This window comes from Haemaphysalis longicornis, unplaced genomic scaffold, assembly GCF_048455015.1.
Source record: "Haemaphysalis longicornis isolate Haplotype H1 unplaced genomic scaffold, Haemaphysalis longicornis Haplotype H1 scaffold_81, whole genome shotgun sequence".
NCBI lineage: Eukaryota > Metazoa > Arthropoda > Arachnida > Ixodida > Ixodidae > Haemaphysalis > Haemaphysalis longicornis.
Genome location: NW_027526449.1, coordinates 554,677 through 570,810, shown reverse-complemented (window position 1 = coordinate 570,810; position 16,134 = coordinate 554,677). Strand labels below are relative to the sequence as shown.

General features: G+C 44.4%; 1 protein-coding gene across 3 annotated transcripts in view; it reads right to left on the bottom strand.

The window, feature by feature from the left end:
• LOC144150935 (uncharacterized) overlaps positions 1–15,351 on the bottom strand; it is a 65,092-nt gene extending 49,741 nt beyond the window's left edge. Inside the window, exons 1-4 of one of the 3 annotated variants that reach the window (XM_077682231.1) lie at positions 15,190–15,351; positions 9,562–9,843; positions 6,881–7,087; positions 651–812 (exon numbers count right to left, since the gene is read on the bottom strand). In XM_077682231.1, the coding sequence (XP_077538357.1) occupies positions 651–812; positions 6,881–7,087; positions 9,562–9,843; positions 15,190–15,247 (709 nt within the window). In that variant the 5' untranslated portion in view covers positions 15,248–15,351. The remainder of the gene's footprint in view (positions 1–650; positions 813–6,880; positions 7,088–9,561; positions 9,844–15,189) is intronic. The other 2 variants (XM_077682230.1, XM_077682229.1) reach the window with 2 other exon arrangements.
• Positions 15,352–16,134: the final 783 nt, after the last annotated feature.

The window sequence follows — 16,134 nt, the reverse complement described above, 5'->3', positions numbered from 1 at the left end:
TTTATTTTTAAGTTTCTGCCACTGTGATAGGCCAACCCTACTGCCAACCCTACTGCCAACCAACCCTACTGCCAACCCTACTTATGAGCAGTGGGTGGAGCTGCTGACAAGCTCCGACCTTCCACCCCAGCGACGATTGGTGGAGAGGGCACGGATGGCCAGCATAGCCCAAGGCATCCCGGACTAAGGAAGCCTCCCACCGGGCGGGTGCCCTAACATCAGCACCTGGTCTCCAATAAAGTTTATTCATCATCTGCCACTCGATTCAGCGTAGCGGTGTCTATACACTTTAAAGACGTGTGCATACATGTGTGTGTTAGCCAGCCGTGTATTCACTGACATATTCATAGCGGTGTTTTCAGTTGATTTCAAACTAGAAAATCAATACATTCGTCCCCCATTTTTACAAATTATGATACTCCATTGGTGGCTGAACAAGCATGTCTGCTGGTTTGTGTTCGGACATGAAATTGCAATATTTCCGTCGTTTACCACGCCCGCGTCTGTAATTCGCCGAAAACGCTGACGGCAAAACGGTCAGAAAAATGGACACATCACAGTCACGCCAAGACATAGGTGTAGTGCCACATGTTTATACAGGTAGCTGTGCTACACTCTGTTAACGCCCACCATTTAGGTTTTCACTGTACCTGAACCGGAGCCACTCAGCCCCGGGAATCTGGGGGTTCCCACGCCACCAGCGCCAAAAGGTTCTCCATTAGGGCCTAAACTGGCCGAGCCCCCTCCAATGCCTGGAACTTGACCGGGAAAAGATCCGGGGGATCCCGGCAAGCTTGGAAGTCCAGCAGTTCCTGCACGTCCACCAGAGCAGGGAATTCCAATTGTTTGTCCAACTACACCTATCCAATATTAAGTGGACGCAGTTTAAACGTAATGCCGCGAAGGAATGAGGAAGATTTTGTACTGTAAATCCTTTGCTGCAATAGCAATGTACTTCTCTCGAAAGGGTTATTTTAAAGTAAATTTAAAACCGTTAAGCACTTTCATGTTGCTGAGTTAAACAAGCGAATGTAACGGAAAAAATGATTTTTACGTACCGTTACCAAACAGAGAATTAACTGCCTGCTCAATAAATTTTCACCGTAGTACTTAATTGGGAGTACTATCGTGATGAATTTAAATACAAAAAACGAAGCGGGTGGCTTTCAGTACATGCCGCGCATCCTGGCGACCGGCCGCGTCGCCAGGATCCGCGTAGGCTCAGTGCCAACACGTTGCGAGAGTTCGTGACAAAACTTGATTTGGGAAGACCACCGTATTTCAATACTACGTAGGGCGCTCAGCAGAAAATAAAATAAAAAGGAATGTAGCTGCGTCCACCGTTTTCAGTCCTCGCAGCAACAACGTTAGATAGCGCTTGCGTGAACAGGCGCCGATCGCTGTGGGAAGACAAACCACAACGCTCACACGCCGAGCAAAGGCGCTTTCATATCAACGTTGGACACACACTCCCGTAACTTGTTCTCACTGCGGATACGCGGCACGTCGCAAGGATGCGCCACCTGTACTGAAATCCACGCTCTCCGCTGTTTGTATTTCAATTTATCACGACAGCATATGAAAAGTATCGTTTGATTGCCTATTAAGACATCAAAAATGCACAGTCTTTTATTGCTGTACAGATATCGTACTACTAAACATAACAAAATTTCAAGCTTGATCATTTTTAAAGCATGTTTTAGGTCGCATTATCACTACGATAAACGCCAGGTAGAGGCTTGTTTTCTAGCGCTAAAAGACACGTGAACACAAGGGAAGACTGCGGGTAGGATAGACGCAAGAACGAGGGCATCAGAGACAGCGAACTGAGTTTTAACTTGAACGCTGACTCTGATACGCAAATCATATTAGTGCCTGAAATTTTAAACCATATTACTTCCCGCATTACTCCGCAAAAAAAATGAAGAAAACGATTCGCGCTGCACAATTTCTTCTCACCTTCTCATCCCACATTAGGAATTCTAATAATACCTCGCGCTACCTTGCGAAGTCCCAATGCCCACCTGTTAATTGCTATGCCCATTCACATATATATGACGGGTGGGCATACGTTGTGTTGCTTCGTAGTCATCAGCTGATATTACAGATTTTTTTAGCAACCTACTTGTATATACCACCTTTTAAATTCACCCGCATGCAATTGGTCCAGATGTGGACGTATTCATAGAGTTTCATACAATAAAAACTAGAGGGGAAACTGGCGCTAGTGTCAACGCTAACTTGGCAGCAGTGCTTACGCTGCAATGGGAATGATGGGTAGTTCTAGAACCTGATTGCGTAGGATCGAAACGGACCTCTGGCTGCGCAAATTGTGTTTTCTGACAAAAAAACTCTTATTGTCCGGTTCTCCGTTTACAAATTACATGGCGAACAAGAAAGTTACTGAGGAAAAACCGGTTTTGTATGAAATAAAACGGCGGATTTAAATAAAAAGCAGACGCGGAGTCGAGGAGGTTTGTGGAGCAGGTTTGCCATTTGCCGCCAACAACAGCAGGACGCGGACTTCTTTAAAACCTACTTGTAAATGTTTCGGCGCTGGTGGTTTGTACTACGAAGAGGAAAGTTTTGTGCTCATAAAAAAAGGAACTGATTACCTTGGGAGAAGTTATTCTTGCCTGAATTAGTGACATTCATCAAGCTGCGTTCCTATCAGCCGCCGGAACTGATCATGTACGCCGTAGGAGCCGGCGTTCGCACGGAAGTTGTGGCTGTTCCAAGCGATTCGCAACCGTCGTCAGCTTCGACAATAAACTGCTCTGCCGAATGAGCAGTGCCGCAACTCGTAATTCGCAGAAAACTTCGCCGCACAGAGCGCCGTCATTTGGGTTTTCGTTCTCGCTCTCACCCACCCAATTCGCAACTCTGGTTACAAAACATTCCACCCAGGGCGGCGTCAGTGCGCGCGCGGGATGCAGTTCAAGCAGAAACGTATTTTTGATAGCTTCTTCCAACACCCCGCTTAGGCAAAAGCATTAATGTAAATCCAAAACGAAAACGAAACAGCCTGCAATTCATAGTAACTTCCACACCACACCACAATCCGAAACCACAACTACCCATCACGCCCATTGAGGCGTACGATCGCAGCGCAAGATTCCTCTCTAGTTGTTACTGTATGAAACTCTATGGGCGTAGTACCTTGCCAGTTGTATTGTTTTGTCGAAATTTCTACTACCTCTTTAATCAATAGTGCCCTCTGCTTTGGCAAGAATAAAATTCTAAGAAATACGATATATACCTTTTTCTTCTCCTGTCTATAATATTTATAATCATGTGTGATAAATTCGGAATTTTACCTGTAAACTGTAGTCAACAAGTAGTTGCACGTCACTGATTTCTCCTTATTATCACTTCCAACCAGTAAGCACTTCTATAGGCTGGTTGGTTCATTTCAGACTAATATTACATGAATTGCGCTACTTAGGCTTAAAATACTCTGATTGAGGCGAAGAAAACATAACACGTACGGGAAAGCGTAAGCAAGAATTTGTTCATTCTATGGAACAGTTCTTACCGCTGCGCACAAGAGAGTAGAAAGAACACAACAAAAAATTCAGGGAAGCTTGCACTCACATGCCAGACTTGAATGGCCAAGCTATTGTAGCTGATCACTGACGGTCCCAAAGCTGGGTTGCAGTATCGTTTTTGGGTCCTGGTTGACGTCGGCAGTATGGAATTCAATCAACGTTTGTTGAGCAAGGCCTGAGGGAGCTCTTCGTTTTGGTCGACGTTGCCGTACGCCACTCTGTCAGCGCGAATTATCATCTCTAGCGGATGCTTTTCACGCCGAGACGCTCGAAGCGTGGCCTCTTCTTTGGCCGTGCGAACTATCCGTGGCCGGGCCATAGGGAGTCAAAGATCATTTACAGCAGCTTCTATATTTACGTCGTGGCTATTCTATGGTACAGAGTGCATGCGCACGATGACATGAGGAGACGCAAACGGGGAGCGTGGGCTGTGACTTGTATTTGTCATTCCGCGCAAGTGTTGCCAGGATACAGCGAACGTTGGAGTTTTTTTTTGTTGTTGTTGCCAGTGGTGGCCAATCCCCCTAAGTGGTTATGCATAACTTGGCGATCCTGCGACCGAGAAACGCGTGCACAGGCGCTCAGCCTTTTTTAACTTAAAGACAAGGACGGCGTGCTCCTGCATTCTCGGAATGCTCCTCATCCTAAGAAATCATCATCATCATGCGCCTGCGTATGCCCACTGCAGAGAAATGGTTTCTACCACGGTTCTACAATTTTCAACGTACTGGGGAAACTGGGATAGATTTATCCCCGCAAACTTCTTCATATCATTTGACCACCTAACTTTCTTCCACCCCTGCCACACTTGCCAAGCTGTCAGGGAATGCACTGCAGTAAAATGTTCGGAGCAACAACCAAAATAGAGCTCACCTGACCCTATTCAAACTGAAGCTCAGCCCCCGATTTTCTAGAGCAAGTTTGCCTATTGTTAGGATTCAGCGCGCCGCTGCCCTGTGCGCGCAAGCAACAAGGCTGGTTCGGTGCGGTAGAATTTTCGTCTGTTGCGGCGAAGCCCACTCTCCTCACACAAGTTACTACAAGCCGGAGCCTGCCTTGCGCACGGCCTCTCGTTGGCGACGATTCACAAACTGGTACTAGGAGCGTCATGTTCAAACATGCCTCTGCGAACATACTCCACCCGCTGAGATCTCATTTACCCCATCTCTCAGACGTAATGTGCGCAGGTTATCAGGAGACCGAGAGAGGGTTTTCTTGTGTGTGTTTTTTTTTTTGTGCATGCAAAAAGCGCAAGAAAGGCCGTTTGTCCGTCGGCACTTCTGTTTATAAGTTCCACCCTTTCAGGGGCTCGTATTAATCGGGATTGGGGGCTGGATGGAAAGCGTCTGCCTGTCAGCCGACTGCCATGCTGTTCCTGTATGGTAGCTGTTCATCTCTCACCATGCACTAAACGAGTTAGGTTTTGCTGTCGGCTGTTTGTTGTTCACACCAAATCAGCTATTCTGCTTGCCACTCGTTCACCACGCTACCATTAGATGATGCAGGCGACGGAGCTGGGTGCGGGAACGCCTTCGTTATTGTAACACCATCCTTTGATCCTTTTACGACGCGAAATGATGTCAGGTAGGCCGACATTCTGTTGACTTTGGCAATGACTGCAATGCTGTTCTCTGTTTTCGATCATGGTATTAAAGTATTCGCGCTAGTAAAACAGCTTCATTTCGTCTCTTGTAGCATAACTAAACATATAGAGCACTTTCGAACATGTATTCGGTCTGAGGGTTATAGAACGTTCAGGGTATCCTGATTTATTTTCATATGCGGAGCAGAAATGCACTGCAGTAGGAGGTTGTTGTCTTTACATGTATCTTAATTGTAAGATTACGCAGCAAATTGACTGGGCACAGAAAATTGCCAGTGTGGGACTGCATAAAACGTTTATTGAGCATTCTTATTTGATAAAGCCTGCGCAGGTTTGAGCACATACACCCATATTACTTGTGCGCGAGAAAAGAATCCCTGTAATATTTCATTTTTTATGAAAATATTCTAGGTCGCACATTCAGCAAAAAAACTGCCAACGTATTAGCACACAGCAGTTAGCAACTATATCCTAATGACGCGGCACAAAGTACTATTGCATGTGTGGCATTTCAAAACACATGCACTTGTAATAACACGCAAAAAACAGTTGTGCCTCGTTTAGCGAAAGAAATCTGCTTGCGAATGGCCTCATTAAAAAAAGAGAGGACAGTGACGGTGGCACAGCTATACAGCCTCTGGCTAACTTACGCCAGGATCGCACTACTCCTCCGCCCCTCCTCTCACACTGCAGTGCAACAGTCATTGGGAAGCCAGGCTGTTTCGCGCGCTACGGGAAGCATTTCGGAGATTAAATGTGCACTTAGCGGTGTTCAGTTGAACTACTTTTTATGCACATTCACAAATCATAAGAAGGCCTTAGGTTTCCTCAGAGAATCTGTATCTTACGTCAACTTTCGTAAAAAAAAAACCTTTAAATACATGTCGTCTGCTGGATACTCAAAGGTAGCCTGCAATGCTATAATTTCTTAGCAGCCATAAGAGTCTTCCAATGAACAACATACGCAGCATTTTGGCGCCTATACATCGCTTGAGCTGGTTTAGTCTACCTGGGTTTCGTTGCACGTTTGCCTTGGTAGCATTATCATCTATGTTCGGGCAGTTTGTGTTGGTTTTAGTGTGTTGTTGCAATAACTGTTGCGATTTTCTTGCGGTTCATTTTCATGGCCCTTTCTTTTTAGGTCTCGCTGGAGTAAGCATTATTCCCCAAGATCCCCAATCGGGCTGCAGTTATCCTTATCTGCCCGAGCAATACCGGCTGCCAACAAGGCTTTCTTTCCTTTGCAGTTTTTATTCAGAAACTCGCTCACTTAGTTTATTTAGAACTGGGAGTGATAGCCTTATAAAGCGTAGTAACGCGATCTTAGAGTAAAAAGTAACACAACCGGAAATAGACACCACCGAAGACCAGCAATCCCTTAGTGCGGGCAACGCGAGCAGAGCTCTCGCCCTCATTTTAAACGTGGTGTTTTAAAGTGTTTTTAAACTGATCACCGCTTTCATCGGTGTGGGAAAATATTTTAAAATTGTTATTTTCAAAATAGCTAGAAAAAGCGTGTAGCATCCGCTTTTTATTGAACCCAAGTGTAATGTGGTCGTTACTTCGACGGCCTTTGGTGCAATATTCGTATGCAATGCAAAAGGCTGCTTCGAGGATTCCAAAGTGCGCCTATACAACGCTGTCATCAGCTGTCTTCATTGCCAACTAATACGAAGGGTTACGGTGTAACGTACTTTAAGTGCGCCCATCGTCGAAGTATGCACTGTACCTGGGCCGGAGCCACGCTGTCCAGGGGCACTGGTGCCAGCGCCTAAAGAAGTTCCTACAGTGCTGCCAAAATCCCCAAAGGTGCCTCCTGCGGCTGGAACCGTTCTAGGAGGAGATCCAAATTCACCCTCCGAGCCTGGAAGTGCACCACGGCCTAGTCGTCCACCAAGCCCTGGAGCTGGGCCTCCACCGAATTGTTGAGCTCCACCTATTTAGCACCAAGGGGACACAGTTTAAACGATCCGTATTGTGATAATAAGGACGCTCTAGTACCATATATTTCTGATAAGAGCGGCATGTCCACAACAGTTAACTTTTAAAGTAAATACAAAGGATGCTTGCGCGGTATTTAGACGCTCAATAAAGCAACACGCGAATATTATCAGTACATCAGATTGATATATTATAAAGAAAACAAGGAACAACTTTGGTGAAAAACTTTTCCGTCGCTCTGAACTGGCAATCGAGGAGGAACGTAATGTCAGTGACGGTTTATACCTTTAAAAACATTGGTCGAATGCATCAAGTTGTGTCTCGGTGTCGATATCATTATTCTGAATACAGCAATACTTTTTCAATGTCTCCAGTCTTCCAAACATCGAGTCGCTAAAATTTGGCTATCTAAATGCGAAACAGATTATCTAAAGCAGGTCTGCGGGTTGGAGTAATGAATATCAACACTAAAAGTAAAGATAAGTTTAAGTATAGCTCAAATTTGCCGAGAAAATATTTGCAGCATGGGATATTATAGAATCGTTTATTTCTCATCACATGGGGATTATGCTGTAGGACTGCGGAAAAGGCTGAGAAAACAGCAGGGTGGTGCCACAGGCCTTAATGTTGGCAGGTGTACCATGCGTAGAAAACATGTGCGAGAAACTACTATGCTATAACATACGCTCATCAGCACTACAGTTCGAGAAACAATATAGCAATGCCAAGCAAGAAACTTCGCCAGCAAGATCTCCAAAATAACACCAAAATAGTACGCAGGGTTTAAAAAAGGGGTTACGAGAAGGGACTCCATTGCAAAAGCTGTCACAAGCATAGGAAAGTATACAGGGAACAACTGACTTACATAGCATGCACTGAGAAGTGTATTGCTCAGTTGTTTTATTCATGAAATTATAGTTTCGGAATTCATAACAAACGAGAGAAATAAAAACCAAACAAAAAAAAACCCATACATGTAAGCGGTAAGCGGTAAACTGCTAAATGTGAAACGTGCAAATCAACCGAGCCCACTGAGCAGATTCACCACTCGCCGCAATGTGCCCTATGTCTATATGCGAGAATATACAGGTTTGTTTTTCGCGCAGCTGTTATGATTCCAATTAGCGTTGGCTCCAGGAGCTTGCTCTTTGTATTTATACGAAGAGGCGGTAGTCTTGAACTATAGCGCTCTATTACATCCAACTTCGGTCAATAACGCCCGTCTGTAACAATCACTCGATTGCACCTTGTTTATTAGGAAGAGGAGGTTTATTAGGAAGAGGACGTTTATTAGGAAGAGGTCACGTTTATTAGGAAGAGGTCATAAAAAAAGGTTTGGTTAATAAAAAAAACATTGCTTTTTGCCGATAACATTGATACTCCTTTTAATCGCAAACTTTAGGTAGCGGAAATTTTAGAGAAAATATAGGAAACAATGACGATCCCGCAGCCACTTTTCTGCTATTTCTGGATTACGTCACCGAAATTTGTTTGTGCTATTCCCTGCCGCCGAGCCCAGACACCGTTATGAACCATGACTCGGTGATTCTGGCTGGGCTCTAGTTCTGTTGTAGAATCCCCTCCGTCGGGTATGGGCTGTTGAATGCCAATTATCATCATCATTAACATAATCGTATTATTAAAGTGCAGAACCCCGTTCTTGTCAGCCATGATACCGAACCCTGCTGCCTGTCTGCTCTTGCCCTAACACCGTTTCACCGCATCACTTAAATGCTAACGCGCAGATAACACGCTGATAACTGTTTTTAGTGTTGGCACTTATTACACCAACGGTACCTATTTTACGTTTGTCACCGTAGCCTAAAACTTGTTTTTTGTTTGCATTTGGTTTTTTTTAAACGCCTTTCACTGTTGGAGGGAAGCGGAGTTATTTACCAAAGGATAGCGTTCCGAAAGTAAACGAAGTTCTGTTTGGTCGTCATGGCTCATTTGATAACTCCGGCTCAGAAACGCCTACTGACAACTCGGCTGCCTTCTCGGCTTTTAATTTCAAACTGCTCTCTCTGCGTCTCTTTTTCATTGCGACTGTTTGGAATTGCTAAGAAGAGAAAGAAGTAGCTCCTGGCACCTAGGGCACGTGTATCATCATCATTGTAGATCAGTCATCGCAATTAAGGCATTCCTTCAGGGTGACCCACGGCTCCGTTTCCTGGCGGCTCAACAGTGCCGAGGTGGTAGTTCCGCAACATATGGTGCAACAGGGAGCAAATAAATGCCGAACGGAGCCACTTGACCACTTGATCAATTACCAAATTTTTAAAAATTCAGCCGTCAAGGTCAAAGGCTTCAGTGTCCTTTAATTAACTTATTGGTATCACATGTTATAAAACGTCAATGGAATGTATTCCTTTCTATGATCGCCATGCATACACACGACTGCAGCGCCACACTTTTGTCGACACAAATACCAACGCTGTTTTTGTGCCCAGTGCCAAATTTTTACTATACCAAATCCAAAGCTGTCTGGGCCGCCGTTGCTGGCGCTGCCTAGTCTTCCGAAACCTCCAGGTCTCCCCTCACTGCCGCCTCTGCCGAGGTTGTCCCCAGGAGTGGTGCCAAAGCCTCCGTTCAGCCTATCGCCATGGCTTCCACCGAAGAATGCACCAGAGCCACGTCCACCACCTCCGCCAAGACCTCCACCCAGGCTTCCAGTGGCACCGGGTCCAAAGCCTACACCTTCTAAACCGCTTTGTTGTGTTTGTACGGGGGCTTGTAGCGAGCGGCTGGCTGCTAAAATTATACAAAAAAGCATGACGATAAATCATTGCATGCAATAAAAATGCAGGCATAAATATGATAGAAAAGTAAGACGGACATCATTGAGCGAAAGACAAAACAAAAATCACAGCGCTACACACTTTGTTTCAAAAATAAAGTTCTTGGCAGGAGACCTGATTTGGTTGATGTGTCCAAACTTTCCAAAATATGTTAGCGTCGATGCTAGTTATCTCAATTATTCCCCAGGAGGTGATTGCAACGCTTTAAAAATAGGAAAAACAAAAAAAATCATTTACAAACATAATTATCGTGTTCAAAACGCACATCCGCTATGAGTAACGTGGTAGCAAGCATTACTAAGCTGAGAAACGATATTAACAATTTGATTTCTGTGATAAAAAAACTCAATTATAACCGAAACAGTTCGTGTGGATCGATATATTCTTCTCTAAGTGGTTTGTTTCGTTCAAAATATTTTTACTTGCGGTTTTGGTGTTTTACGCAAGTAGCATAAACCATTATATTGTAACATTGAACAATATCACTAAATATTGCATTATTGAGAGGCAACACTTTTTACACCCCTCTCCGAACTCTGGAAACCTCAAGAAATTATGAGGGCATTAGGCAGATATTTCCAGGCATATACTCATAAAGATGGTTGTTTATTTTAGTGAAGGTTTTATGAAGCCCTATTTCCTATCTCAAAAGGATGCTTTCTTACCGCAGTTAAAAAAGGTATCAAAACTACATATGATTTGAAGTGACTGAATTTCCTCTTGAATTCCTTAGCAACGATTTATCAAAAATGAATGCTTAGTGTTACGTCCTTATTTTCTCGAAGATAATATAGAAAATTGTTGTGAAGTGGTATTGCTAAAGATTGAGAATACGTATAAAAACTAAATTTTGCCTTTTTAGGAGGCTTTTATCGGGACCCTTACAGTAGCCAAGTCCTGCGCAGCTGTTGTACTCTATATATCACCTAACCTCAATCTCTTAGTCTGGAATGCGTCCTACAAAAGCGGAAAAAGCAAAATTGGCCGGAGCGACTTAACCAGACCCAATCAAACCCTAATGCCTGATAATACTAAACAACACATTCGCCTTAATTCCGCAATCTTATTTCAGAACTCTTGCACATTTGAAAGTAACATTGTATTCTGAGTTTCAAGTAGTACCCATTTGCTGACGTGGGTATTGTAGTAATAAAAAAAAACTTCATAGAGCCGTTTCAAGTGGTAGGTTCCTTGTAATTAAGGAATATATGAGGTGCAGGGGTAGCCTTGGCACTAGAGGTGAGGTGTGGCTGCGCGTCCAGATGAATGCTACTCATCAGGTGGTTAACAGCTGTGGGATGTCATGGGAGTATAGCACTACTAACCGTTGCGGTCAGGGCCGTACCCAGAAATTTTTTTCGGGGGGGGGGGTTATGAATTTTGGGAAGGGGGTAGTTTTGCTGAAAGCAACAGTAAGTATTGTTTACGTGCTGCCTTGAAAAGATTTCGGGAGGGGTTCGAACCCCCAAACACCCCTCTGGGTACGAACCTGGTTGCGGTTATGGTCCTTCCCCATCACGACCTGGAGTACAAAGCTAGGTTGCGAACTGAGTTCACATTGAGCAAGGGTTTGAGAGGGGGCTGATTGATTGATTATGCATCAGCTTTCACTCGCCGACAATACACAGGCGATGAGTTGAACCGTAGGGGAGGGCTCGGCAACATTTTGGCTGCCTTGGGTTTTTAAACCTGTGCCGAAAGCTCTTCGCCAAAGTTTCGCGTTTCGCCTCCATGAGAAAAGCGGCCGCCGCGGCTGGGAATCGAACCCGCGGCCTTGGGTTCAGCAGTACTACGCTCAGCCACAGAGCCACTCTGGCAGGTGGTTCGAGAGCGGCGCCTACGATTGAAGTCTACTTGGTGAAAATATGGTCTAGTCTTCAGTAACGGAGTACTATTTCTTGCCGTTTCTAGAGTTTGCAGAGGGTGGTAAAAAGTGTTGCCGCTCGGAAATGCAATATTTGTCGATTTTTTTCCAAAGTTACAAGAGCAATGATGAAGCGGCAAGCTCGAAGAGTCGAGGAAACCTGTGCTGGCTTGCTAATGTCCAACGCTCTTTTCAAAGTTGGGAAGAAGAGTTACAAGTTCTGATTAGGCTCACTTTAATGTAGGACCGATCTGGCGAGAGAATAATTAGTGCAGATATGGCCACTCTAGCGGCAAACGAGCTGTTTGAGGACCCTGGCGAAAAAGTGTTAATTATGAGATTTCACGTATGGCTGAAAGTTGAGGAGACAGAGAACTGAATATCATCATCATTATCATTAAGTTTGGGGCGACGCAACATAAAGACCACCGTTAATTATTGGCCTCTCGATTTTCCGATATTTTCTCTTCGTCAAGTAATGGTGTCTCTTTACTTTCAGTTTGGGGTCCCATTGAAGTACCCCGGACGACGGACCAAATCACCGGTTTGAAGATGATCCGCGTTTCGCGTGAAAGCACGGAATTAGTTTTGGTTAACCGTTGCCAGACTATGGTCTTTCTGTGCTATCAATTTTTAGCGGCCTTTTTGGTACGCATTCACGGCAGGCCACAATAGAATGCCGGGCGGTAAGGGGATTCTTGAGTAGTGCAGTCATGACCAGATCACCTACATCACTTACACTGATCAGGCCAGGCTACTAGAGAGCGCGGGAAAAATGGCTGAGGTTTCAAAGGTTCAAAAACCTGTCATCACAATCGGCACTCGTCACGGTGGCTTAATGAGGGTAAGGCGTTCTGCTGCAGAGCCCAATGACGCGGGTTTGACTCCGGCCGGTATGACTGCTTTTCTTATGGAGGTTAGAGTGAAAACGCTCGTGTGTCGGCATTTCGGCATGTTAAAGATCCCCATGTGGTAAAAATAATTCCGAAGCCCTCTACTACAGCGCGCCTCATAGCCATGGTGTAGCATCGGCGTGTTATCCCACAATCAATTAAGTAAGCACCAGGGAAATGTGAATAGTGACCCATGCTTTGTCGCTGGTTTCCAGCGATGAAACGGAGGTAACTGACCGAGTGAAAAAAGCAGTTTGACGTTTCAGTACACCTACAGATACATTGTTCGCAATAAGGACGTGCTAGGGAAAACCATGGTATTTATTGGGCACTAGGCGCTGAAGTCACTTTCCATTTTTATATGGTGCAGATTGCCATTAGATCTGCTAATAGCGTCGGGCGTTTGTCGGCACTTTTACTAGCGGCATCAATGGCTCTTTCAAGGGCAGTTGTAGTCACCATTATTTGTTGTTACCAAGGGTGACGTTCGGGTGATGTGTGAACGGCTACAGTCGCATTCAGGTTCTGCCGTGTCGCTGTGACTCAGTGCATCGCTCTTAGATGCATCATTTGTTTATGTCGCGCGCTGTACTGCAATCGTACGATATTTTAGGGGCGAAGCTTCTTAAGTCATGGGTCTGTCCATCCCTTGTGTCTTGTGGTACGTGACCGCCGCATGCTTTCGGAGATGTCGCAAAGTGGGCCGCGTTGCACGCGCAAGAACCGGCTGAAACCGGCCGCGCAAACTCGGCACCGGGAGCGCGAGCTTGTCTGTGTTCGCCAACGGAGGCGCGAGCGCACGTGAACTGCGAGGGGGAGATCACGCAAGAGATCACGCCACGAACGCAGGCAGTCGTTCTCGGAGATCGAACGACACGTAAGAACCTTTGCTCGTTTCCTCTCGTCTTGTTCGGGCACAAGTTCGCCCTAAATAAAAGTTCTTTCTTTACCGTTGTGTCCCATCCTACGTGACAAATTGGGGTGGAGGTGTGGGGTAGTCCTCGATGGCGCGGGGTCTTTCACCAGGTCTGGGCCTGGGAGCATTGATTCCGAAAATAAAAGTTTATTTGTACAATGTACGCACACAGTCTTACGTCTTTTTTAATGATGTAATGGGCGAACTTTCACGGGAGAGTTACGGTTACCGATGATCTCCCCCTCTCGAGCTTCGCCCCACTTATCATCATTCATTCCGTTGATATGGCGTGATCTTTTTGTGTTTTTGTTCGACATTTGATAGGCCACATCAAAAAATTTGAAGTATATAAGTTTTGTTATTACATTGGTAGTTTAAAATATTTCCAACATGCTTTCGTTGACTTTCAAGTGCCACCAAGCGGTTTCATCATCACGTTTGAGTTGCAAGCCAGCCAAAAGCATTGTTTGAAGCCAATTAGCCCTATAGTAAACATTAAATAATCAAAGCTTTATATACTACAGCAGCATATATTTACACACGGACTTACAGTACACAAATCCTACTCAAGATTGAACATAATATACACTATTTGGAGGTCTAAGTGACGTTATTGAACAGAAAAATTAGTTACAGGCTCATTTTTTCTCTTTATGTAGACCAAAACCAGGATATCCTCTATTCCATTTATTACCCATCGAAGCTCATTGCTCGTAGAATCATGTCTCTTTCCACAATTTTTTACATAGATAAGGAACCATGTATTAATGATACCTTTCACCGTCGGAAAATTTTTAAATACCAAAAGCAGGCAGGAGAGACTAGCAGTCACTACGGCAATATTTCAAAATTCGCTTTATCTTTACAAAATAGCAACAAGGTCGATGGAGTTCAATATATCGGGTTAGCGGCTTGTGCGCAGAAAGCCAGTCTGTTATAAATTCATGTTCTTAGTTTTGTTTTCATCAATTGAGCTTAAATTAGGGTATCATGAAAGTAAATATTTTCGAATGGCGTCTTCTTTGCACATGTCCTCTATTTGCACCATGCTTGCACTAAAAGAAGCTCTAAAAATTATTCTAATTGCCGGAAGAAATCTATCAAAAAGCTGAATTCATCCGCCGTATGTTTTGGTGGCGGTGGGGCGAGAAAGTGGATATGCTTTCTCATTCTAAATCATTTATTACATTTTATCGCGTAATTCCGGATCACAGTTTTAAACTGTGGCATCAGTTGGGTAGTTTTCACAAGCACGTTAAACATTTTTGTAGTACGTTGCGATAAACCTGCCTTTCAAAACTTTTATTTACGAATATGAAAATCGGAGGTATGTGGTTTCCATACATGAAAATACATCATAATATTATCCCACACCAATCAACGTAAAGGTTTGCCAACACCCAGAGCATCTTTCCAAAATAAGGTTACTTCTACCTTGGGCATAAAACCATGCTTTCACAAGTAGATGGTAACAAGCGCTGTATTATCGCTAATTTTTGTAGTCTATGAAATGCTAAAAAATTAAGGGGTCTGCGCTCTGGACTTTCGGCATAACCACCGTTCGAGATAAAACGGCTAAGTACTTCCTAAGTACTTAGAAGTACTAAATAAATTTTAAGTACTTACCATTTCCAAAGACTACGAAGGCCACTAGGGCTGGAAAGAGGTCCAGATGTTTTTGCATTCCTGCGAGCTCCTTGCTTTTTCAAAATAGAATGACGATCTCAATGTCCCCTTGAGCAGGCAAGGGCCCGGTTTTTGTACAAGAACCGTCTCAAGGGCCACATCTGCAGGACGACAGTCAGCAGATTCTCCCAAAACAATGCACCGAAAGGCAAACGAAGACAACAGGTTGTCAAATTGACTATTGTCTTTTTCTAGCTCCAGGCAAAGAGTTAACAGACTGGGACAAACTCGGAAAGAGGCTGTTTGGATCTCTTTTCTTTCGAAGCGTGTAACGTCATTTCACTTTTGTTATACTTGCTCCAAAAGCTGTTCAACTTCAAGGTAGTATTCTGCAAGCGCTTTTCTAGGTACTAGGGATTTCAACAAGGTACTAAATATCAAACTGTGCTTGCTTAGAGTTACAACATCTCGTATGTGTACAGCTTAAATGTGAGCTGTTCTTTCACCGCAAGTTTTTGCTTTCACAGTGTCCGGCACAGGACTTGTCAATGAAATTGTTTCTGCAGAGAACCTATTACGCCTCCTTTCGATACAAAATAATCGTTCTCCTTGGGCAATAACCTTCCCTTAACGTGAGGGTACATAGCGTCCTTATAAAAACTGTGTTAACCTTAACGGTTTTACTAAACTGTTCTGGGGGGACGTGGTGGCCATTTTTGCATAAGGGGAGTTTCCTGCAATTACATTTTTTTGAGCGGTTCTGGACGGTCGAGTTGTTGCCAGGGAGTTAGATAAAAGTCTGCTTAACATCTAGTTCAGAGCTGTGATGGCTACACTCGCGCGCGTACGATATATGTGCAGTGCTATAAATGTACCCACAAGTGGGTTAGAGTACAGCCTCACAAGCAGCCGAGTTGGTATCATCAGATGCGACCCTAAATCGGT